We start from the raw sequence: 26906 nt of genomic DNA, 5'->3' as shown, positions 1-26906 counted from the left end.
TTCGAAATTCTTTTTGAAATTTTAAATTCTTTTATAAAAGCAAAACAAAATGATAATTGAAAAAGACAAAGAAATAGGATAATTAAGTAGAATAATATTAAAAAATTGCATTAACCTAATCAAACTCAACGACTATTTTTGCAAATGGGTTTTTCAATTATTCTCGTATACCATATATATTAAATAAAATAAAAAAATTTATAAATTTTTAAAAAATTTAAAAATTTCAATTTTAACTTAACCAGTGTATTTATTTAGTAAGATTCAAAAAATAAAAATTTTAAGTATATAATTAATCATATTTTAATCAAGTTATCTATATAAAAAGATTCACTAAACAAAAGTGTAATTCAAACTAACCAAATTTTTAAATACAAATGACAAAATAACTTCGTAATAACTTAATTATTCTTATTATTTGTGACATGTGGCATTAAACTACCACGTCCAATTGCCACGAGATACTAAATGTGAAACGTTATCATCTAACTCCACCAAGAAGAACCAATTCGACTAATGTTTTATCTTTCACAGGTCAAAATCACTAATTTCAATTTTCAGGGATGAAATTTACTATTAATAAAAAAACTAATAAGAAAAAATATCTTCTAAAATAAAAAACCTATTTACTATTCCACTCAGACTAACTATATTATACTTACCTACAACAACACAATCAAATTCATCATTATGCATTCAGTTTTTTAATGTAACCCACCAAGTCCAAAATGACATACATGGGCCTAATAACAAAAAACTATCAATGTATCCAACTTACATATCATCCTAATACAAGAGAATAAAAACCAATAAAGGTCAATGTACGCAGCACGTAGGCTAAAGATAATGACAAAAATCAATATGTACATCATCAAAGTAAACACAAGAAGTCAGATCCAAAAAAACAACCATCAACTACACTACATGTCACCTGAAGCATAATAAAATATTCAACATTGTTATAACTAATCACTTTTAAATTAAATTCTAATACGCCAATAACCTTTCCTACAAAAACATTGTCCCATGTAGCCTTTGTCCCAGCAACATCACTTTCCAAGATACTATCACGGTAAATTTTAGAATATTAGATTTAACGTTAGGAGATCTCTTGCTGTTAGGTTTTTGCCGAACCCAAACGCGTGTACTCAGGAGATGACGAATGTCATCAAATTGATGTACGACCACCCCTGGCGTAGCTACACAAAGATCCCCACTGAGATCAGGCAGTGCTGGTTTGAAAAATGGGCAGTAATTACATTAATTGTTTCTGTTTAATTATTTTTTGCTAGTTTATATCCTCTATCTTGTTTAACTGAATTTGAAGCTTCTTTGTTGCAGCTGCACTTCATTTGGGATGCTGAGCACGACCTGGCCATCCGAAAGATATTTGACCATAGGATGGATGAACGGGTTTTTGATGGTGTAGAATTTCACAAATGAAACCTCGTTGCAAGTATAGTTTCTAAACCAACAAATAATTCTCTCATGCAAAAATTTGGTTGTCACAAGTAACAAACCCCACTAAAAATAATAACCGAAGTATTCAAATCTTGAGTCGTCTCTCAAAGGAATCGCAGGGAAGTGTTATTGTTATTGGTTATGGGACAAGTGTTTTTGGGGTTTTGAATAGGAAACATGAAAGACGGCAAGAAAGTAAATGGAAACTCAAATAATAAAAAGGTCTTGGCAAGGAATGATGGTCAAGGATCTTTATCCTTGTCACTAAACACAATATGATAATTTTAAGGATTAATCCCATTAAGTCATCCTCTAATGAATAAAGGAAAGTCAAATGAGCTACACTAATCATAATCCATATGTCCTAGCCTTCTCACTAATTAATTTGGGAAAAGCTAGAGTCAATGGACACCAATAATCAACACTTGGACATTAGTAACTCAAGTTCACCTAAGTTACCTTCCCAAGCCAAGAATACAAAAATCTGCTCTAACATCCTTCCAAATATTTAATCAAACACTTGGAAGGCATATAAGGAAGGCATTGTAAACTTGCAAGAATATTAAACCTACAACTATCCAATTATAAAGAAACAATAACAACAACTCAATTGAACAACAATGGAATATAAAACATGAATTGCATTAAAATAAAATCCAAATCCAATGATAGTGCATCAACATGAAAGAGACATCAAAAGAGAAATTGGCAAGAAAATTAAAAGAGCAAAGATGTAACAACAAGAAATTGTAGTGGAAACAAGATGAAAGTAAGAAATTAAACCTAGATCTAGAGAAGAATTAAACCTAATCATAATCCGAATTCTAGAGAGAAGGGAGAGCTTCTCTCTCTAGAAACCTATCCTAAAAGCATGATAAAACTCAACTCCACTACTTCTAAAACTACTTGGTAACTAACTTCCCTCATCCCCCTTCTATCCTTGGGTTTAATAGCATCAGAAATGAGTTGGATTTGGGCCTGGGAAGCCCAGAAATCGTCCCCAACGAATTCACTTTAAGTGGGTCACGTGCGAGCACTGACGCGTACGCATGGGTCACGCGTACGCATCGCTTGACAATTTGCTATCCATGCGTACGCGTTGCCAAGCGACTTCACTTCCACGCTTACGCGTTTGCTGCACATGCGCGTCGATGAGTGCATCCCAAATTATTGGTTTTCCATTATTTCTCCACTTTGCATGCTTTTCTCTTCATTCCTTTGATCCATTCATAGCCCTTTTCATCTTGAAATCACTAATAAACATATCAAGGCATCTAGTGGAATCAAAGGTGAATCAAAATTAACAACTTAAGGGCCTAAAAAGCATATTTTTATACTTAAGCACAATTTAGGAGAAAATTATGAAACCATACCATTTCCTTGAATAAATATGGGAAAAGAGGATAAAATCCACAAAAATTAAGCACAAAGTGTACCACAAAATAGTGGTGCATTAATAGGTCGGCGGCTCTAGCAGATGATGGATGATGTTCGCCACAGCCGGGACCAGCGGATGTGCTATCTCCGACCGGAGGTAAAGAAGGGTATGTTTGCTCATTGGAAGACTGATACGAGGTTCAGGCATTGGCATCTCACCAACCGAGCTAACAGGGCATTGGAGAGGTCATCAAAGTACATCGGCGGCTCGCGCGGCCTTCATGAAGATGAAGGCCAAGTTGGAATGTAATTCCTTTAATATTGTTAATAACTTCGTTATGTTATCTATTTTGCATATCATTAGTAGGCATTCAAATAATTTTGTATTTTAATGCAACTTATGTAGTTGAAGTCATTAGACTGCGAGGCTACTTTGTCGAACACCTTCAAGTACACCCACATGCTGAAAGAGAACAAAGCAAGATTTGTTGATCAGTGGTCTCAATACAATTATATGAATAAACATACGTTTGATTATCTTCTGCTATGAACTTGTTAGATATTAACTGTATATCTATCTTAGCTTACTAATCACACAGTAACTTGTGTTAATTGCATATGAGTCCTACACATAGAGACTAGAGGCCACGACTCAATAGTCTCAGCAAAGTGGGGAGGACATCGCCGATGGATCTGTGGCCTTAGTCGTCCACCCTGATGTAGTTTGGTGCGAGATCGCCTTAGCCTCGTACAAGAACCGCGTATACGGGATGGGGATGGGGTCGTTCTTCGCTAGTAGCCTCTAGACCTCGACGTTAAGGCTGTCGTCAGGCTCCGCTACTAGTCAAGCCATCCAGCCCGAGGAAAGCATGGATTTGAGGCTCCAAGTCCAGGAGCTCCAACACAACTTTCACTAGCAGGCTTAGAAGCTTAACGATTATCGGGAGAGGTATCAGAAGATCCTCACCCGCGTGATGTCTACGGATGAGCTCAGGTTAGAGTTTAGGGAGTCGCCGAAACGGATGCAGCATATGGAGGCTCAAATGAAGGTGTATCAGACCCGGTTGCTCTGCTGGCATCGACTCTGCTGGTGGTAGCACTGCTGGTGGTGGCAGTGGTCCTGCTGCAAGTCGCAGCGGAAGTACTGGTGGCACGCGAATATCATCACTGCCTTCTACACCGTCGACTCAGGGCTACATGGCTAACGACGATGTCGACTACCTAGATCTGTTGATATTAGTTTTTTTTATTTATCGTTTCATACATTTATTCGGTATAGTTGACTTTTATTTAATTTTCACATTGTATTATTTATTTATTTCGAAAAAAAAATTTTCATTATTTACGAATTGACCACTAATTGTGTGAAAAAAAAATTAAATTTAAAATTAAGATTGACAATTTATTTCAAATTCCAAAAGAATAATGACATTACCGTCGGAATTACCATAGGATTAATTTGACGGTAACATGGCGCGTAAAAACATGTTTTGGCGCTAACATTACCGTCGGAAATATCCGACAATAACCAATTAATTTCTTGAGCTGGTAATCCGACAGTAATTACCAGCGAACGAAATAAATTTGACGATAAATATTTACTGACGAGATTTATACCGTCAGATTATTTTTTATGGTAAATCCGACGGTATTCAGTATTTTTTTGTAGTGCCCCTTCTTTCTTCTTCCTTTAGCTAAAATGTTGAGAGAAAAACTCAAAGAACTTCCATGAACATCAAGCTTCAAGCTTGGTTCTTTTGATTCCTAAAAACCTCACTAAAAATCTAAACCGATTAAAGTATTCTTTTCTTCATTATTTACACATTCATACCAGTTTTCCTAAGGTGAGATGAGGTCTCATGGCTGTTCTTCCCTCTTGAAATTTTTGGCCATACAGAAATTATGACCAAACTAACTATTTTTGATGTTTTCTCATGAGATCTCTTGTCTAGGTGCCGTGTGAACTAAGAAAGCTTCAATTTCAGCAAGAGAAGGGTGAGAAAATCCTTCCTAATATTCTGAAGTAGGTTTAAATTTTTTTTTTGTGCATCATGGTTTTAAAGTTGGTTTTGAATAAAAACTATTGAAAAGTGAGCTAGAAACCTCCTAAGTATAACCGGTTTTGAGGGTAGATGACCGAGTATTGTTGACCAACACGAGATGTATATATGTGTGTGGTTGCTAATAACTCCTATATGTTATTATTCATTTATTTGTTATTTCGTCTATGAATGCTTCAGCTTGTTAAACAAAACATTTAAAAAAAATTACCTCGCAACATAACTATGTTTTAACAACGAATTAAGCTCATATAATAAATAATAGAAAAGGTTTAAGGGAAGCAAGTTAGTAAAGCTTCGCTTCTAGCGTGATCATGACATGCTAGAAGTTGGGTCGTTATAGCATCTAGTGTTAAGAGCCATTGATTCGTTTTCATCTCAAAGTTCAATTCTAATGCAAGCGCAAGAATTCCTTTAAAACGGTTCATCACACATGCAAATGCTCCCTGATGCTATTATATCAAATGTCTTGATTTATAACATGATGCCATATGTCATATCCTATGCGAAAGCCATAATTCAAACTCGTCATTCCGAATTTCTCAACGAAAGACATTATTTTTGTTTGTTCAGATTGTATTTGGATATTATTATCCAAAATTCGTTATTGTACGTTGATGACTTCATTATCCAGAATTCGTCATTAGACGTTGATGACTACGACAACATTATCACTGACTTGATCATTGAAGATTCCATAGGAGACACTAATAATATTAAGATGGTTCCTGCGTCGAATAGTATTCTTGAGTCTCTCGAGAAAATAAAGTTTGAATATACTAACAAAGCAATAGAGAGGTCCAGTATTTGTCTAACTACATTTGATTATGGTGGTGATGCAGAACAAGTTTCATCAACGCCTTGTAAGCATGTGTATCATCAAGAATGCCTCGTCCATTAGCTCAAGACTTATCCTTTATGTCCTTTATGTCGCTATCCGATGGAAATTAATTAATTTGTCAAAAATGCAAATTAAAAAAATTGAAATTAGTTACTTGATTTTGTGTAGTTTGGTTGTAATTTTTCATGTGAAAGTATTATGCATTTAATCACGATTTGTTGTGTAGAACTCTCATTTTTAATTTTTATTTTTCTTTTTTCTTCTAGTTCAATATTATTTTCTGTTTTAACATTTTTCTCATTTCCAATTTTTACTTTTCTTTATGTGCTAGTTCGATACTATTTTCAGTTTTAGTTTTCTAAGAAATTTTAATAAGAAAAAAATTTTAGTTTTGTTTGTTAAAAAAGGATTTAGAATTGTTCATATTAGAATGAGAATTCTAGCTGTGGACTATAATCTCTAAAAATTCAATTAAGAATTAGGATTAATTTCAAACTTTAGATACAAAATTAAATCAAATTAAACCTATATTGTGAAAAAAAATATTTTAACCAAATAAAATTCGTTAGCAAGATTTAAATCTCTAAAATCAAACTTGCAAAAGAATACTCCCTAGCAGAATTGAATGGAAGCATTAATCGTGAGATTTAACGCAAGAAGTGATAAAGGATTTTAAAGTATTCTAAAAGGATATGTGTTAACTTCTTTTAAAAGTTTTCAGTTTTTTCTTTTACTTTAGATCATCTAAAGTGAGGAAGTTGGTAAAATGATAAAGTAATAGATTAATCACTATCGATTTTGTAAATTCTATAAATTGTATGCCCCACTTTCTTAATTTAAAAATGATTAACTATTCACTTTATTACTTTACCAGCTTCATCACTTTAAATGATCTTAATCATTTTTTTATAAGTGATTTCTAAATATCTTGTAATAAGTATTCATTAAAATTTGAATAAAGTGACAATTATATCCTAGAGAATTTCGACTTCAGACTAATTAGTCTATAAAGAAAAAAAGTACCAATTGAATCTTGTACGATAGCAAACAACAGACACATTATATCTTTCTGTCTATAGATAGTGCAAAACGAAACTATCTATAGTGACATGTCTCATTGCTACCACATGAGCATGAGAGCGATGTTATTTTGGACAATGAAACATTCGTTATTTTTTAAGTTTCCATATTACTCACATCAAATTCTCTCTACTTATCATGAATCTTATGAAGCGTGAAATTTTGCTCCAAAAGTTGTTATCTCCCTGACAATGCTCCATAAACAGACACGTCACTGTAGTTAACCGTACATATAACTACTACCGTTAAATTTTACATGATGAATTGATAGAAGGACATAACATGTCTCTTATTTACTATTGTTGAAGACCTAATTACTTTTCTTTTTTCTGTGGATAATTAGTCCGAGGTCAAAATTTTGAAGAAACTAATTGTCAGTTTACTCTTAAAATTTTGAGAATGGCACGCATAAATTTTTCTAATTTTATGTTAGAAAAGTTAAATTGTTACTACAATATGTTTCAATATTACTGACGGTTAATTAAATTTACCAACAGCTAAAACATCAGTAAAATTATGTTGATAAATGGTACGTTGGAAAAACCCAACCTAATTTAATGGATGGCTAGATCGTTGGTAATATTAACGTTGACAAAGTAATTAAAAAAATTAATATTTACCGATATTTAGACTGTCGGTAATTTTAGCGTTGTGAAAAAGAAATAACATATTTATCGACGCCAGAGTTGTCGGTAAATTTAATAACTAATTTATCATTATTAAATATTATCGACGATTTAGCTGTTAGTAAAATTATTGTTTACTAATTTTTTTAATTGAATTCTTTCTATATTAAGAATTTTATTCTCCAATACCACCTGTTATATATTATCAAATAATTTATAAACCTTGCCATTTAATCAATTGTACTTTATAAATAATAAAAAATTACTCTAAACTTAGTACACAATAAAGTAAACTAATCATACATAAAAAATTGATAAAAAATATAGATAATGTGTAATTACAAATTACACTTCAAGAAATAAACGGGAAGGATCTCTATGTCCCTGCACGGAATTATTTTGCCTTTCCCATTCTACAATTTATCTTAGAGGTTTAAGTCTCTATCCTAAACATGCAATAATTGCCAAGGTAAAAATTTTTCAATTTAGAAATATCTTTCACTTATATTATATATAATGTTCATGTTCAATTAAGTTTACTAGCAATAGAAACACAATTTGATAAATCAATGTCAACTTAATTAGAGAAATTAAACTACTAGATCTGTCAAAAACAACAAAACAATCTTTGCAGTTGCAGCATCGACGTCCCTCAAAACTCAATTCTAATGCAAGTGCAAAAGTTCCTTTAAAACGGTTCATCACCCATGCAAATGCATTGCGCTGATGCTGTTATACCAAACGTCTAGATGCATAACATGATGGCAGATGTCATATCCTACACAAAAGCAATAATTCAAACTCGTTCTTCCGGATTCCTCTATAAAAGACCTGATTTTCGTTTGTTCATATTGGATTTAGATATTATTATCCAATATTCATTATTGTACGTTGATGAATTCATTCCAGAATTCGTCATTGAATGTTGATGACTACAATAACATTATCACCGACTTGATCATTGAAGAGTCCATCGGAGATACTAATAATATTAAGATGGTCCCTGCGTTGAAGAGTGCCATTGAGTCTCTTCAGAAAGTAAAGCTTGAAAAGAATAACAATGCAACAGAGATGTGCAATATTTGATTATGGTGATGATGTAAAACAAGTTTCATCAATGCCTTATAAGCATGTATATAATCGAGAATGCCTCGTCCACTGGATCAAGACTAGTACATTATGTCGCTATCTAATGGCAACTAATTAGATTGTCAAAAATGTAAATAAAAAATTGAAATTAGTTACTTGATTCTGTGTAGTTTGTTTGTAATTTATCATGTAAATAGTATTATACATTTAATCATGATTTGTTGTGTGAAATTCTCATTTTCAATTTTTATTTTTCTTTCTTCTTCTAGTTCAATATTATTTTCTGTATGAATTTTTTCTTGCTTCCAATTTTTATTTTTCCCTTTGTGCTAGTTCGATACTATTTTCTTTTTTAATTTTCTAAGTAATTTCAATAAAAAATAACTTTATTTTTATTTGTTAAAGAAAGGATTTATAATTGTTATATTAGAATAAGAATTCTAGTTGTAGACTATAATGTCTGAAAATTCAATTAAGTATTAGGATTTATTTCAAACTTTACATACAAAATTAAATCAAATTAAACTATTGTCATGGAAAAAACAAAGATATTTTAACCAAATAAAATTCGTTAGCAAGATCTAAATCTCAAAAATTAAACTTGCGAAATAATACTCCCTATTGGAATTGAATGGAAGCGTTAATCATGAGATTTAAAGCAAGTAGTGATAAAGGATTTTAAAAGGATATGTGTTAACTCTTTTAAAAAGTTGTCTTTTTTTTTTTAGTTTAGATCATCTACAGTGAAGAAGTTGTTGGTAAAGTGGTAAAGTAATAGGCTAATCACTATCGATTTTGTAACTTTTATGAAATGTGTGTCTCACTTTCTTAATTTAAAAATGATTAACTGTTCACTTTATCACTTTACCTAGTTTTTCACTTTAGAGGATCTTAATCTTTTTTTATAAGTGATTTATAAATATCTTGTAATAAGTATTCATTAAAATTTGAATAGGGACAATTACATTTTAGATAATTCTGGCTTCAAACTAATTAATCCATAAAAAAAGTATCAATTGGATTTTCTATGATAGCAAGCAGCAGAGACATTATGTCCTTCTGTCTATAGTTAATGCAAAATGAAACTATTTACAGTGACATGTCTCGTTGCTACCACGTGAATATGAGAACGATGTTATTTCGAACAATGAAACATTCGCTATTTTCTAAGTTTTCATATAACTCTTGTCAACTGCTCTCTATTTACTACGAATCCCACGAAGCATGAAATTTCGCCCCAAAAGTTGTTATCTCCTTGACAATGCTCTATAAACAGACACGTTATTGTAGTTAACGATACACATAACCACTACAATTAAATTTTACATGATGAATTGATGGAAAGACGTAATATGTCTCTTATTTACCATCGTGGAAGACCTATTTAGTTTTTTTCTTCAGTGACTAATTAGTCCAAGGTCGAAATCCTCAAGAAACTAATTGTCACTTTACTCTTAAAATTTGTAGACAAGCATGCATATTTTTTTTTAATTTTATGTTAGAAAAGTTAAATTGTTACTACAACACATTTCGATATTACTGATGGTTAATTAAATTTACTGCCGACTAAAACATCGATAAAATTACGTTGGTAAATGGTTAGTTGAAAAAGCTGACCTAATTTAATGGATGGCTAGATTGTCGGTAATATTAACGTCGACAAAATAATTAAAAAATTAATATTTACCGATATTTAAACCGTCAGTAATTTTAGCGTTGTACAAAAGAAATAACATATTTACCGAAGGTTTAGCTCTCGATAAAATTATTGTTTACTAAATTTTTTTAATTGAATTCATTGTATATTAAGAATTTTATCCTTCGATACCTATTATATATTGTCAAATAATTTATAAACCTTGTCATTTAATCAATTGTACTTTATAAATAATAAAATTAACATTACTCTAAACTTAGTACATAATAAAATACACTAATCATACACAAACAAGTGATAAAAAATATAGATAATGTATAATTACAAACTACACGTCAACAAATAAACTATTTGCCTTCACAAAGGATCTCTATGCCCCCCACATAATTATTTTGCCTCTCCCATTCTACGAATTTATCTTAGGGGTTTAAGTCTCTATCTTAAACATGCAATAATTATCAAGGTAAATACTTTTTCGATTTAAAAATATCTTTCACTTATATTATTTATAATTTTCAAGTTCAATTTAGTTTATTAGCAATAAAAACACAATTAGATAAATGAATGCCAACTTAGTTGGAGAAATTAAACTATTTGATCCATCAAAAACAACAAAAGCAACCAAAAAATCCCTGCAGTTGCAACATCAATATCCTTTATAAAGCCACCAAGAATTTGAAAAAATATATTTGGGTCAAATCTCAAAACTCAAAATATCAAAAAATAGGAACACTAAAAAACGAATGAAAAAATTCAACTAATAAAAAAATTAAATCGATTAGATTGAAGAAAAACTCACCACTGTCACAATGGTGGTGATGAAATGTTGAACGGAGCTTCTAAGGGGGAGAAAATGTAGAGAGAAAGTGAGGGTAGTGAGAAGGTTGAGAGAGAAATGAGAATCTGAAATGAAAGGAAGGTGAGGGAGGGTTACGAATTTGAAATCTGATTAGCCCTTTATTGACATGCGACAGCGGCGAAACACTGCATTTCATTTATTCAATTTTGCCGACGGCAATTAACAACGTTAAATTCATTCGTTTTATTAAATTGAACTTATAGGTCATGGGTAAATATAATATTTTGTTAACACCACGTATATATTTATAGATGGTTAAGCTGTCGGGTAATATTTTCTCACACCGAAATTTAGTGATGGTTACTGATAGCTATGCCATCAATAAAACAAATCCTAAAAAAAAATTAAAAATTAAAACCAACTAAATTTACTGATGCCTTCAAAATTTACTGATAGCCAGACCATTGATAATCTTCATCACTGAAACGGTTGCCAGAGGGTCCGTCCATAATCACGACTCATGTAGTAGTGTGTTTCAGTTTTTTAATTCCATAAAAATCAAGCATAGTATGTTTCGGTTTTTAATTTAAAGATAGCTTTTGCTTTGGTGGCGACAAAGAGGACCTTGCGAAAGTCTGAGGCGGAGATGATGGTGACACAGCTAAAGGTTCTTGGAGGGAGAGAGCGCAGTTGAGGTTCTTGGAGGCTTCGACTATGATACGGCTAAAGGGTCGCTCGTTGAAAGTGGGGCTGCCAGGGGCACTTTTTCTTGAAGGGGTCGCTCGTAGCACTCGGTCTTGAACGAGTCATTCTCGTTAGCCGTCGAAAACTCGCTCTGCGACTATGATTAGGTATGAGAGTTCGTCATTAATTCACTTCTCTTGGTAATGTTGTTGTTGCTGCTCCGACAACGCCATTGCCGCCATCTCCTAGTGACACAACCATTGAGGTCAAATGAACCCAATAAGTGGAGGATATAGGCAAATTAGTAAATTCATATTACATATACATTTTTTTTAGTATTTACTGTTAATAGGGTTTAATTATAAAATCTGATATAGTATAGGGACTCAACTAAAAAAAATTATTAGTTTGATTAAAAATTCGGTAAAACTATAAAGACTTTTAGAATGATTAAACTTAAAATATATGACAAATATCATATTTAAATTATATAATTATAAATATATAAGTATAAAATTATTATTTATATTGAATTATATTTAATATTCATGGTCAAATTAATGAAATTATCACAATTCTAAAATAATTAGTTTTTAGTTATGATATAGGTTTTAATTTATTATTATTGGTTTTGAATCGATCATCATTTATTTTCAATTTTTTATCCAAGTATGAATTTTTTTAAAGAAATAATTTTTGCTATTTTCCATACATAACAAGTAACTTGCATAAGTTTTAAAACCTTTTGTACATATCATTTAAGTTTAGAGTATATATTTGACTCTTATATTACTCATTTTATAATAATAATAAAAAAAATAAAGTAACTTACAATATTTATTTCTAATAAGTGTATGATAACATGACAAAACCAACTAAACCAGAGTTGGATGGAAGCAAATTAAACCCTAAATCATCATCTTTTTCACTATCTACTTTTTTTTTTATTATCAACATGACATCAATACCAAATTTGGCTTGCTTTGTGGAACTAACATGCAGATTGAATATAAGTTCCATTAATTACTTCAATGACATTCTTAAAAAATGATCATTATTTTTTTATATTTTTGGATGAACTAAACCTGATGTACTTGAATAATAATTTTAGACAAATAACTAATATCCCATGAAATTGTCTATTTATAATCTTTCATGAGTGTTGAATCATTTCTTTTGCTATCTTGACTAAATATGTTTAAAAATATTAATATCATCTATTGAATCTCTTTTCTTTTATTAATAATTTGTAGACCATGTTTAACTGTCAGTACAAAAAAAAAAAACATGTTTTTTCATTCAAAACTATTAACATTATCTAATAGGATAATTTTATAAAATTGTTTATTCCCACAAATTATCTGTTCTTTGATTTGTTTCTTGTTCTCTTTACATATATATTTCACTACTGCATGTGGAGTAATTAATGTGTTACCTCCTTATTTTTATTGTAGTCTCTTTATAATAAAAAAAGTAATTTTGATTTTTTATCCTTCTTTTTTTTTGATTGTGACATCTTGTCATAAAAAATTTATCAACAAAATTATTTGTATTGGATTTAGATATAACATGATATCACAGAAATGGTCATATAACAATAGTAGTGGCGTCAAATAAGATCATAGCTTGATCCAATGGTAATTAATTTACCGTCTGATTTACCATAAAAAATAATCTAACGGTATAAATTTTGCCGGTAAATATTTACCGTCGGATTACCAGTTTAAGAAATTAATTGATTACTGTTGGATGTTTTTGACGGTAATGTTAGCGTCAAAACATATTTTTACACACCATGTTATCGTCAGATTATTCTTATGGTAATTCCGATGGTAATGCTATTGTTTTTTAGAATTTAAAATAAATGGTCAATTTTAATTTTAAATTTAATTTTTTTTCACATAATTAATAGTCAATTCGTAAATAATAAATAATAAATAGGAAGCATTGCATTAATTCCAAAAATGAATATGATTTCAAATAATGATAGCATTTTAATCAAGTTCACATAAGATAATTTCTATTTATAGTGTCTTTTAGTATGACAATTAACAAGACTCAAGGATAGAAGTTAAAAATTATGGGTCTATACTTACTAAGACCGATTTTTACGCACTGATAATTATATGTAACACTTTCAAAAGTTAAGAACAAGCAAGAGACAAAGGTTTTAATTCAGAATCCTAAAGCGGTCTTTGAATATTGCACAATTAATATTGTGTATAGAGAAGTATTTGATAAATTGAATTGTTCAAGTACTGTTTAATCAATTGGTATCTGTCTGTTATTAATTATATTTTTCATATATATTTTTTTATATTTGGATAGAAATTTTTAAATAAAGAATATTTAAATTTTATTTAATATTAGAACATAGATATAACCTATAATGTGCAACGATTAATAATGGAGAGAAAAAAATGTGCACGCATATTTTTTCATAAAAATTAAGAAGTTGATTTATTGCATATTATGCTTTTTTAATTAATCTAATTATTTTATAATTTTTTTTTGTTATATACTATTGTTTAGTATTTGCATAAATAAAAAGCAATAAATTGAGTTTACTTTTAAAATTAAATTTATTAATTTTTTTTTAAAAAATACTTCAAATATAAATAAAATATTAAATATTTTTTATGAATGTAGTGGTATATACATCAGTTTTTTTTTTGAAAGTAATTCAACTTTATAAACACAGGTACCAGCTACTACACAATGAAAAATTCTAAAACAAAAAGAGACTAATTAAACAGAAGAAATGTTTGTCTGTCTAGCATTAATTATATAATATACCCTTGTGTAACTTGAATGAAAAATTATACAGAAAATTAAATTGCATACCATCTTAATATGGAAGCGTCCCATATTTTCTCTTACCACTCTCTTGTCTGATTTCACGTGGAATATGATCTGCAATGCGAGAAATCGTGAGATGTATGGAAGTGTGAAATGGGTTTATGTTCCCTTAGTGGGGGCCCCAATTGCCCATATTTCCATAGAGAATAAATCAATAAATAAATTCTTCCCTCGAATCAAATTTGTGTTGGTTAAGTGGTTAGTTCACTCCTCTATTTAAGTAAATGTAGACGGATCCTTAAATATAACTCAAATTTGCGATAAATTAATTTTTGACTTGTCGAATTAGGAAATACCGTGAAAAACAAAAAAAAACTCATCCCTCAAAATATGATGGTCTCATTAATTAATAATTAGGAGTTTTAATTGTTTTTATAATTATCTTTCTCATTCTTCAATAGTTAAAAACTAAAAATTTTAATATATATTTTAAAACATTATTAAAAAATTTAAAACTTTTTAGTACACCACAATTCATTTTTAATAGTTGACTAATGAAATTTATTGTTTAAATTTTTTTTTCCTTCTAAAAGTTTAACTCAAAACATAATGTTTAAATAACTAAGAATATTGTTACTAAAAATAAATGCTTTTAAAACTTCTTTGATAAATACACTATAACAGTATCGAAAACTTCATACCTTTAATTTTCAATAAAAGATTTCTAAAGTTAGCTAAATCTTCATTTTTAATAAAATTAAGATTTAACTATTCGTTAATTTTTATAATTTTATTAAATTTTTAATAAATTTTTTTAACTTATAATATTATAATTAAATTTCTATAATAAATAAATATTTATAATAGATTTTTATTAGATATTTTTTGAAAATAATTAATATTTTTAAATTATTTATTTTAAAATATTTATTTATAATTTATTTTATACTAAACAAAAAAAGAAATATTTTAAAATTATTTATATTTAATAAAAATAATTTTAAAAAATAAAATTTTTATCTATTACAACAGATATCCAATTAAAAGTTTAGAAAAATTATAAAGACTAATAATTAATGACTTTGTTAATGGGTATTTTTATTGAAAAAAAAAAAGAAGAAAAAAATGACGGAGACAAGAATAAGTGATAATAAAAAATAAAAAATTAAAAAAAATAATTCGCTAAAATAAAAAAAATTGATAAAGTGATAAAGTAAAGAATTAATTATTATTATTAATTTTGTAGTTTTTATAAAATATATATTCTATTATCTTAATTTAAGATTGAATCTCATTTTATTATTTTACTAATTTTTTCATTCTTTAGGATCTTAATTTAATAATCTAAAATTAATGACTTTGTTAATAGGTGGCTAATTTTTTTATATAAAAAAATATTGATATTTTTGTTGAAAATAAAATTATTTAGTGTAATTATATGTAGGTAAATTTTACATATAGAAATTTAATATGTAGAGTGTGTGTTACAATATGCTGCGTATTAGACACATGTCATCGTGTTAATATTTTGGTCAACATGCATATATATATATATATATTTGGATTTTGTTAGATAGACAATGCTTTTTATGATCAATGTAAACAATAAGCTTTAAAATTGACTCAATAAAATAAAAACAAACTACAGTCTCGAATTACCTACCTAATCATTTGCACGGTGGAAACTCAGATGCAGTCGACTTTACGTGAAATTGATACTTGAGAACCGTTAGATGATTTGATTGATTTGACTAAATTTTCATCTAACGACTCTCAGGTATCAACTTCACGTGAAGTCGACTTCACCTGAGTTTTCACCCCATCTGCACACCTAATAAATTGAACATCCAATATATCAATTATTCACATTGTTTAATATTTTCATTGTTTACCTATACTTCTTTCAACACACTCATAAAACTTTAATATATTTCAAATATCAATATTCAACAAAAATATCATTTTTGTCTCGATATTAAAAATAATTTCTGTTGATGGCTTTCCTGTCCGAAAATAAGAAAAAGAAAAGAAGATAGACCAGAGCAAGTGGTAATGAAAATTGAAGAAAATGAAAAAAAATGAGAGCACAGTAGTAAGTAGTACATGACAATATCACATTACAACACTTAACTTACACAGTTACACATAGTCACATGGGAGATGCTTCTGTAAAAGAGAGAGAAACAAGGCGTATGCGTTGCGAGATACACATATTTTAGAGAGAGAAAGAGAGAATAGAGACTTCTAGAGAGAGAGAGTGGGTGTTTTATGTCTTTTTTGGGTTAGACTCTTTTTCCATATCTGTTGCAGGGTGGTGTGGTGTGGTGTGGTGTGTGGCACTGTGTGGGTGAGTTTCCCAAAGCTCTCTATTCTGAAAGGTGTGTGGTGTTGTTGATGAAGCAGAGGGGCATGGAGAATAGAATGAATGAAGCCATGGCATCCCTCAATTGGTGCTATTTATTTGCTCAGAGACTTTCACCTGCTTCTGCAGAAATTTGAGGAACCCTAATTTCTGATTGGGTTTCCTTTTTCTTCTCCCATTCTGGTGGGTTTCTCATGGGCTTTAAACCTGAAACTGTTTTTTATGCATATTTGGTGTTTGTTGAAATGCTTGATTCATTTTCATGGCTCTTGGGCACAGATTATGAATTTCATTGAAAATCTGAGCTTGGTGGGTCCTGATCTATGACATAATCTTAATTCTTAGCTCTTTTGCTTTGGATTTATGCATTATCATCCATTTCTGGGTCTAAATCTTTGTTCTGTGTTTCAATGCTGCTTATTCGTTCATGCATGTTGATTTCTGTGTTTTCCTTTGCAATTCCGACTCTCTCTCTCTCTCTCTCTCTCTCTCTCTCTCTCTATTGAATGCTTAATTCAATTAATTGGTATTTGTTAATCAATGTAATTTTATTTTACTGTTTTAAAAAAAAGAAAAAAAAAAGAGGAAAAGGATGAGGTTCTTGTCCAAAAAGATTTCCAGAACTTTAGTCGTTGAAGTTTGGTGACAACTTCAGTGTTGTATGTCATAATGTCTAAAGAAAATGTCGTTGTATATGTGTAAACTATGAAAGGTTTGTAGGATTTAGGATTTTTTGAATTTGTATTTTGATTTCATTCAGATTTCCCATTTTGCATGTCTTCGGTTCTGTGTTGCTTGCTAGGTAATGTTGCTCAGTTTAATGAAAATGCTTTGCTAATATAACCAGAAAAAGTTTATTAGACATTGTTGTCTTGTTTTAAAGACCATTCCCCGCAACTTCCACGAGGGAAACATGATAAATACTCTGATTTTTTAGGAAGAGTACAATGGGTGAATTTCCAGTTAATGGTTTTGAAGCGAACTCTAATGTTGAAACATGAAAGCGCTGTTGCATGAAAACCGTAACATGTCTGATCCTCGTTCCCTCGGTTAAATGTCATGTTTGTCAGTGAGAAACTTTCTCTATATTATGAAACACTGCTGCATTAAAAATAATGTGTCCAATTTCCTATCCACTGGATTGCTAATGAAAAATTGTTCTAAATTGGGGGCAAAGAAAATGTTGCTACCGGATTCTGTTAAAGGAGGAAACAATCATAATACCAAATTGCTCTTAGGGCAATGATGTTAGTTCATCAAAGAAAACAATCATAATTCTCACTTATACTCCAACTTTCTGCTTAGTTCACTTGGGAGGAAAGGAAAAGATGTACGACGGAATAAACATACCTACTTGATGATTTATTTATTTATTCTCATTACATTACAATTTCTATTTAACGAATTTCTATCTTCGGATGACATATGGATGACTTCAATATAGAAGCTAAACAGTCTTGGATGTTTTAGTTTTGATTTCCTTTTCTTTTTAAATTTATTTATTTGTTTGTTTAATTAATAACTGCATCTTGTTAGTGTAATAACTTACTTCACTTTCTTATGCAGATTATCAGGCCTTTGTCTTTTTATTTGTCAACCAAGGTTTGAAATGACGGAGTTTGTAAAATACTAGTTTATAGCTGAAAAAATGGCCAACTACTTCCTTAGGTTGTTTACAAAAAGCCAGAGGTAGCTTCTTAATGTAGCAACATGTAGATTACCAAGAGCAGTTGCAAATAAAGTGATACTGCATTAATCAGCACAGATATCAATCAGCAAACAAATGGAAGGCTTATGCGAGGAGGGATCTAATGAAGAAAGACAGATTTTTACTGAGGTCTTTTCCAGTAATGGCATTTTTCAGTCTAGTCAGAGGTGTCTTGTTTCTGGAGTTATCAACTTTGAATGTGAATCTGCAAAAAACACTTTCAAATCATTCTGCTCTAGTAATGAAGTTTCAGCTGTACTGCGCTCCTCATCTTCAAGATTTAAACATCCCGAGGAGGACCTTAATGCCATTCAAGATTCCAAAGAGACTGCTTTGGGGTGTGTGCCAAAGATTTTCACATGTGAAGATGATCAAAATGACGAGGAAATGAATGTCAAGCGAATGAAGTTTTCTTTACATGAAACTCCTAGTGGTAGATCTGATTCAGAAAATGTTTTGAATCCATCAGAACTTTCAAAAGATACAGTTTCTAATTTATCTCATGCTGACTGTGATAGTGAACCCATTGCTTTTCATTTAGTTGAATCATCCAAGTGTGGTGTGATATCTAGTAGCTATCTGTTGAAGCATAATGTGTTACAGAGCAAACCAGTGGCTAAGGGTGATGTAGATGCTACAAAATGTAAATCAGCAACTGCAGACAGTAATGTTGCAAAAGAGGTGATTGTAGGTAAGGCAATTGCTTCTCCTGCTTCCCAGGAGAGCTTTGCAAACAGGCTTGTGGTTACGACATCATCAATCAGTGCTGTGAATCCTTTACATGCTGAAGAAATGTCAAAAGACTTCATATCTTCTGACATGGATATTTCAGATTCATTATCAAAGCTGGACAAAAAGGATCCTCGTACTTTGCTGCAGTTTCATATTTTGCGGTTGCTTACAGCGGCAGGATGGTCAGTTGAGAAGCGTAAACGCCCTAGTAGGCGATACATTGAGTCCGTTTATAGGACTCCAAAAGGAAAAACTGTCCGGGAATTTACAAAGGCTTGGAGATTATGCGGTCAGCTTCTGTCTGTTGAAAAATGTAATTTAGCATATGAAGAATGTAAGGAATGGAGTGATATTAGTCAATTTTGGTCTGATTTGTCCATTGCACTGATAAATGTTGAAAAAGGAATGAACCAGTTAGAGACTGCTTCTATGTTGGCTTATCAATGGTGGCTTCTGGATCCTTTTGTAGTAGTAATTTTTTTTAATAGAAAGATTGGTGCGCTGAAAAAGGGAGAAGTAATCAAATCAACTCGAACTTTAGTTTCGGGTAACAGTGCTTGTAAACGGAAATCAGATGAAGATATATATGTTGTAGCGAATCCCAGCAGCATAGAAAACCATTGTAGAAAAATCTCTGTAAACAAAAGCAGTATGGATCTAGTTTTCTCACCTGGTTATGGATTAGATAGCAGTGGCACTCAGCAAAGTGCTTGCTCTTTTGATATTCTTACAAGTTCGGGAAATTCAATACAAATGCTTGAAGGGTCTAAGGTAAATGATGTTCCCCAGGCTAACGTTGGAAATTCTCAAAGGGTTGATGAAGATAATGGGATTGAGGGAGATGTACTATTGGAAATGTCACAGGAAAAGAATGCATCTGAATTAAGCCATGCCCTTGTTCATTTTCATGACTCTGAGGCTATTCAACAGTCTAATTATAGTGATGGAGAGGGCAGAAAAATCTCAACAGCTTCTGTATCTGAGACAGATAAGACATGCTCTGCCACCAGTGTTATTCTTAAGAAGAAAATGAGGAGGAGGTGCAAAAGGGTATCTCAGATCAAACTGAGTATGTTATACCGTAGTGACATGGTGGGCTCAACTGTTACTGAGCAGATGCAATCACTGAATGGTGGTCCAAGTGGAACTCAGTTTGGGTTGGAAGAGGCTCACGATAATCTAGCAGACGATTCAGGAACAAAAAGAAGCTGCAGGAAGTTATCATCTGTCGGTGCATCCCAGCATATTAGGAAACCAAACTACTCCATAAATGGAATGAATAAGTCCAGTAGATGCCGGATTAAAGATGATGATCTGTTGGTCTCAGCAATATTCAAGAACAAGGATTCTGGCCAAAATATGATTCGTGGTAATTCTAAAGCAAAATCTGGCAAATTGAGAGGCCGGAGAAATCTTAAAAGCCAAAAGGGCAGATGTCGGTTGCTACCAAGGAATCTTTGCAATGCAGGGAATCACAATAAGGATGGCAAGAGGTATTATTTGGGGTCAAGGACAGTCGTGTCCTGGTTGATTGAGAATGGTGTGATATCTATAAATGATGTGATTCAATACCGTAGCCTTAAAGATGATGCTGTCATTAAGGATGGTAGGATTACCAAGGATGGTGTTGTGTGCAAGTGTTGTTCTGATGTGTTTACATTATCAGAGTTCAAATTTCATGCTGGTTTTGCACTGAATCGTCCCTGCTTGAATCTTTTCATGGAGTCTGGTGAGCCGTTTACACTGTGCCTCCTTCAAGCTTGGTCTTCTGAGTACAAAGCCAGGAAAAGTCAGAATCAAGCTGTGAAAGTTGATAATGATGATAGAAATGATGACTCATGCGGCCTATGTGGGGAGGGGGGTGAGCTGATTTGTTGTGATAACTGTCCGTCTACTTTTCATCTGACTTGTTTGTCCACTCAGGTATATGTGCTTTCTGGAGTAGGCTAGTTTCTTTCTTATGTTCCCTAGTTTTTCATATTGTTTTTTCTGCTACTTTTTAGGAATTAGACTTACTATTAAGTGATTGTTATAACGTCATCCTTTACAGTTATTATTTATATACATACTATATATGTAGTCTTTTACAATAGCATCATACAAGTAGTACTGCCCCTTCCTTTGTCAAATTGTGGTAGAAGATTACTTCTTTTTTTCTTGTATGGAGTCAGGAATGTTTATCTGTACTTATTGCTTGAAAACTATAGTAGATTGTAGTAAGGGTTTTCTATGGTTAGTGGATGTTCTCTATCACTTCTATGAACTTGACTATGTGGTCAAGAGTAAAGTCATTTTGTTCCCTGGTATATATTTTACTTGCAATTTCTTGTTTAATAGCACTTAAGCTATGCGCTTAATTTGTTTTGATTTGGTATGGAGATTCTGTGAGCATATTCACACTTGACTTTTTGACTGTATGCTGGCTGGGTACTGGTCAAGTTTCTTTTTTATGTTATCAGGATTTAAAGGCGTGTATTTATGTTGTTCTAGTCTGCCCTTTTTTCTTGTCCTCTTTAGATCTTGTTTATATTTTGTACTATGTGGATGTCGTTATTGTTGGAGTTCTATCACCCTACCATGAAAGAATGATGACTGTTTCTTGTACATCAGGAGATCCCTGATGGCAACTGGTACTGCACAAATTGCACTTGTCGGATATGTGGAAATTTGGTCATGGACAAGGAGGCTTCAGATGGGTATGATTCATTGCAATGTTCACAATGTGAACATAAATGTAAGTATGCCCTGTGCACATTGCATTTATAGATCTTGTTTATTTGACTCTCCTTACACTCCAGAATGGTGGGTGATTGGATGCCTCATTCACTCAGATCAATGCCTCCCTAACTATTATTATTATTATTATTATTATTATTATTATTGACTGCTTAATTTGTTCATGAAGAAGGATTTCTCTTGGCTGAAAGTTTATGCACTTTTTCCTTTTTGGTGCTTCAGTAATGATTTTATCAGATTATTATTAACATGTATTTGAACAGATCATGATAAATGCCTGAAAGAAAGAGATAAACAAGAAGGCTTTCTTCCAGATACTTGGTTTTGTGGTCAGAGTTGTCAGGAGGTACTTGCTAAATTTTTCTTAAGAAGTTTCCAGGCTTCCGTTTGAAATTGATTTCTTGAGGCAGTGGTGTGGGGTGTTGGCGCAACTACTTATTATTATTGTTATTGTTATTATTATTATTGTTGTTATTGTTATTGTTATTGTTGTTATTATTATATACTCTGTAGAGTAATTTGGAATTATTGTTGGGGAAATGGCATGGTTTGAAGAAAGCTTTGGAGAATGAGTGACTCAGTAACCAAGTGAAGTGAGTGAGTGTGATTGGTTGGTGAGTGTGGGTGGTGGTGGCAACTGTCCAGTTGGGGGGGGGGGGGGGTAGTGGCACTGTGGTGATGTTGGAGAGAGAAAAAGTGATGATGATGAAGAAGAGTTGATGATTAGAATAAGGATAAAATTGGAAAAAAAATAAAAGAGTTGACTAACTGTTGACCATAAAGAAATTAACGGTAGGGGTAAAATTGAAACTTATCAAAAACTTTAGGGACAATTGAAATAAATTAAATGTTAAGGGTAGATATTGATATTTAGATTGAAACATATAAAATGAATCTTCAGCATATTAATGCGATTCTTAAACTGTACTTTCTAACTAAAATTCAGAGTCATCCTTATTTCAAATTATTCTATGGTGATTATAATTGAGAGCAATGTGCTTGATTCTGCTTTAATGTTTCCATGACTGTTGCTTTGTTGCCTTTTATAGTTTTACAATATCAGAATGAATTTGACAGCTTTCAAAGTTATATTTTTCTCGAAATTTTACATTCTTCCTTTCTGGGGATTATTGTAGTAGATGCCTGTTTATAAGTGAACTAGAAAAGTGAAAACCTTTTCAGTTTCTTGCAAAAGATAGACAAGTCTTGTATGTAACATAAATTTCATGTTTATGCTAGTATTTTGACATTTATGCAAATAATAATAATTTTTATTTGTTAGAGTTGCTTTTGCTATATTCAACAGGGAGCTTATGCTTGTTTTAACATTAGGATCTTATCCATGCCATTAAGAGAAATTCTCTAGGAGTAAATGATCAACAAATTTACTGATGAATGTTTTTGCCTGCGTGATTGAGATGCTATAGATAATGGTATAATGGATTGCATTATCCATTAATTCCTTCTGTGTTGGTTTTATTGCAACAGTTCTATCTTACAGCATGACTGCATGAGTTCCTTGTACACTGTAATGTTATTTTCTATCCAAGGACTTGACACTTGGAATTTGCAGGTATACGCTGGTCTCCAATCTCAAGTGGGGTTAGTTAATCATGTTTCCAATGGCTTCTCATGGATGCTTCTTAGATGCATCCATGATGACCAAAAGGTTCATTCTACCCAGTGGTTAGCCCTGAAGGCGGTGTGCAATACTAAGTTAGCTGTTGCGCTTACTATCATGGAGGAGTGTTTTTTGTCGATGTTGGATCCAAGAACAGGCATACACATGATACCCCAACTATTGTACAACTGGGGGTTTGTTCTTCTTTCCTATGACAATTTTGCCTTGCCTCAGCAACTCTTTTTCAATGCCTCATCTTCTGAGGTTCTTACATTTTGTTTTCCTTACTCCCTCTGTAATTGTCTTTCACTTTTTGGGTTCATTGAAAAATTAATATTTCTAGACATGAAAGTGACACTTATTTTGAAACAGAGGGAGTATCTTCTATTGCATTTTAGCTTATCCCACCTAATGGGACAAGACTTTATTGTTGTTGCTGTATCTTCTATTGCATTTTGATCTGAAAGTTCGCATCTCTAAATTTCAGGTCTGATTTTGCTCGCCTGAATTTTCAAGGGTTTTACACTGTGGTATTGGAAAAGCAGGATGTGTTAACATCTGTAGCATGTATTAGGTAAAACATATAATATAGATATTTTACCTTCTGGAATTTATGGCAGGTTTTGTGCTATTTAGAATACAATCCCTGACACACACTTATGTGGGGAATCCAAGAATCAAGTTCAACTACTTTTCTAATATCAAATATGCAAAGCAAATTAGTGGAATGCCTTTTAATTGTTCTCCAGCTTACCCTTCCAGATGATTTACTAATGAATTAGGTTATTGTCGAAGTAATTTTATTCATTTGAGTTGCCATGGGTGTATAATTGCATCATAAATGAAGGATTTCTCCTTTGCAGGGTGCATGGAACTACAGTTGCTGAGATGCCTCTCATTGCAACTTGCAGTCGGTTTCGTCGGCAAGGAATGTGCCGACTCCTTGTGAGTTCAATTGAAGAGGTATTATTTGCCCGAAGTTTTGTATCTATCCAAAATTTTCATTAAAACAAAAAGTTATGTTCCAGTTTCTTCCTTGTTGGTTTGCATTCTTTAGTTTGAACATTCCTACTTTCCTCTGTTTGGTATTTTTTTAGGACTTTTGTATTTCTAACAATTTTTTTATTAGCAGATGCTAACATCTGTCAAGGTAGAGAAGCTTGTGGTAGCAGCAATTCCAGATTTGGTGGAGACATGGACCAAAGGATTTGGATTCACACCTGTGGATGCCGCCGAAAAGCAGAAGTTCAACAAAATCAACTTCATGGTTTTTCCTGGAACAGTGTTACTTGAAAAACCCTTGTACAAGAAGGAAAGACCCGAAGGTATTTTCATTTGTGTATATTTATAGCATGCTATGATTGTAAAATATTACTAAAATTCATTGTTGTCAACTGAAAAAGGAATCTGTTATGCATCAATGATGGCAGCAAATGAACCAACCAAAGTAGGTATCAGTTCCGAAGAAATGGCCCTGGATAAATCAGCACTAGAAGATGTTGGAGACATTGCTACTGACGACGTGGGTGCTGATAAGTCAGGGAAACCAGCAGAACTTGAAGGTAAGAATCACAGAGACACCATTGCTGACAGGGAAACCAGCAGAGATGATAACACTCAAGCCATCAACAACGACGACACTGGATTAGACGCCACAAAATCAACAGAAATTAGTAGCTGTTTTGGAGCAGAGATCATCCCGGTAATGGTCTCGGACAAGTCTGATAAATTGTGCGGCGGAGACAGCATGCTCGAACTGAGAACGAGCAGCGAAATCCAAACGGCGTGTAAGTTGGGACAGCAATCAAGTGAGGACTGTAATGTAAAGAAAGATGGTGCTGAATCAGGTGTATTAGTTATTGAGGAAAAGGATGTCAAAGTAGGTGAAGTTCAGGAAAATGCAAATGTGCAGGGTAATTTTTCAAATTTGTCCTGTAAAACATTCGTGGGCAGCAATTTTGAAATTGATTCTAGTATTGAACGATCAGGTGAAACTGCTCTTTTTGGAACATTTGCAAAGTCTGCAAGTTGAATGATGAGTTGAAAAAAAAAATAGATTTTTTTTGTGGAAATGGTGTGATGCTCATAATTTATGTTTTAGCATAGAGTATAAGTAAAACTGTTTTTTTTTTTCCTACAGTATTTCTCAATCCGATAAGTTAATGATTAATTCGTCGCAGATTGGAGTTCTATTTAAGGATTTGTTATTAGTTAATAGGTTGATGTATGCATAAGGCAAGATTTGAATTTCTGATACTTGCTTAAGCAGATTAGCTCAAACTACTAGATCAACCTAAGTTGGTAAGATTTGAACTTCTGATCTATTATTAATATATTGTGAAAATTTAGGATTTAGAGTTTATACACTAATAGAAGAAGTTTTTTTTTTTTTACTTTTTAGTTGAGTTGGATGGAGCTTTTAAGTTTAGAGTTAAAAAACTACATTAACTATGTTTGGTGTATATTAGATATCTATTATATTATATATTATATAAAAATTAGATTTTTGCACTTAATGATGTTTCTAATAGTATTTTTTTATTTATTTCTTTTGACTCATTGAATATAATTTATTACGGTAAATTAATTATATCAACTAATTAATTTTATTAGATATTTAAATATTACATAATTTATATCAATCAATTAATTGTAATTTATTATATCGATTATTTTAATTCATTGATTTATAAAATCTAAAATAAAATAAATGATTTATTACTTGTTTTAATTGAATATAATAAATACAGATTAATTTGATTAAGAAAATCAATCTCCTAAAAGAGTATTTTTCTATTTATTTTATTCAATAAATCTAAACAATTATAATAAATTAATGGTTTATAGGCTCCGATCCGATCCGATTTGTGTGCATCCTAGTGAAGTGTATTGTAGTGTGGAATTACTTTTAATTTGTGTTGTACAATGGTATTATGTTATAATTTGAGTTTTTACTTTAGAACTGTGTCATGATTTTATCTCATCGTTTTTTCTCGAATATCAAATTGATGTATTTTTATTTATTATTATTGAAATGGATGTGATATGAAATTTACAAAGAAAAATCTCACATTCAATTCATTTATTGTAGTCTATCTCTTCTATTTCTTTTATTTTCTTCTTATTTATTTAAACTTTTTTTATTATGAATTTTATCATTTTTATAAATAAATAATCATTAATCCATTTCACGTTAAAAAAAATAAAAAAATTGATCAACCTAAACTGATTTGCATATAAATAATATTTATATGAAGTGAATATTATGTTAAGT

At 31.5% G+C, this 26906-nt stretch overlaps 1 protein-coding gene across 2 annotated transcripts; it reads left to right on the top strand.

The window, feature by feature from the left end:
- Window positions 1-16584: 16584 nt before the first annotated feature.
- LOC130940991 (increased DNA methylation 1) lies at window positions 16585-25722 on the top strand. 2 transcript variants are annotated; one of them, XM_057869315.1, is made up of 9 exons: window positions 16585-17018; window positions 18402-21198; window positions 21886-22009; window positions 22275-22357; window positions 23585-23826; window positions 24120-24206; window positions 24496-24595; window positions 24765-24957; window positions 25036-25722. In XM_057869315.1, exons 2-9 carry the CDS (start codon window positions 18619-18621, stop codon window positions 25662-25664), a joined length of 4038 nt encoding a protein of 1345 aa, XP_057725298.1. In that variant the 5' UTR covers window positions 16585-17018; window positions 18402-18618; the 3' UTR covers window positions 25665-25722. The 2 variants fall into 2 exon arrangements, with proteins under 2 accessions (XP_057725298.1, XP_057725299.1); XM_057869316.1 differs by having other exon boundaries at window positions 16586-17018; window positions 25063-25722.
- Window positions 25723-26906: the final 1184 nt, after the last annotated feature.

Source organism: Arachis stenosperma, chromosome 7, assembly GCF_014773155.1.
Source record: "Arachis stenosperma cultivar V10309 chromosome 7, arast.V10309.gnm1.PFL2, whole genome shotgun sequence".
NCBI classification, from domain to species: domain Eukaryota; kingdom Viridiplantae; phylum Streptophyta; class Magnoliopsida; order Fabales; family Fabaceae; genus Arachis; species Arachis stenosperma.
The sequence above is the reverse complement of the archived record's forward strand: the minus strand, read 5'-3'. Positions and strand labels throughout refer to the sequence as shown.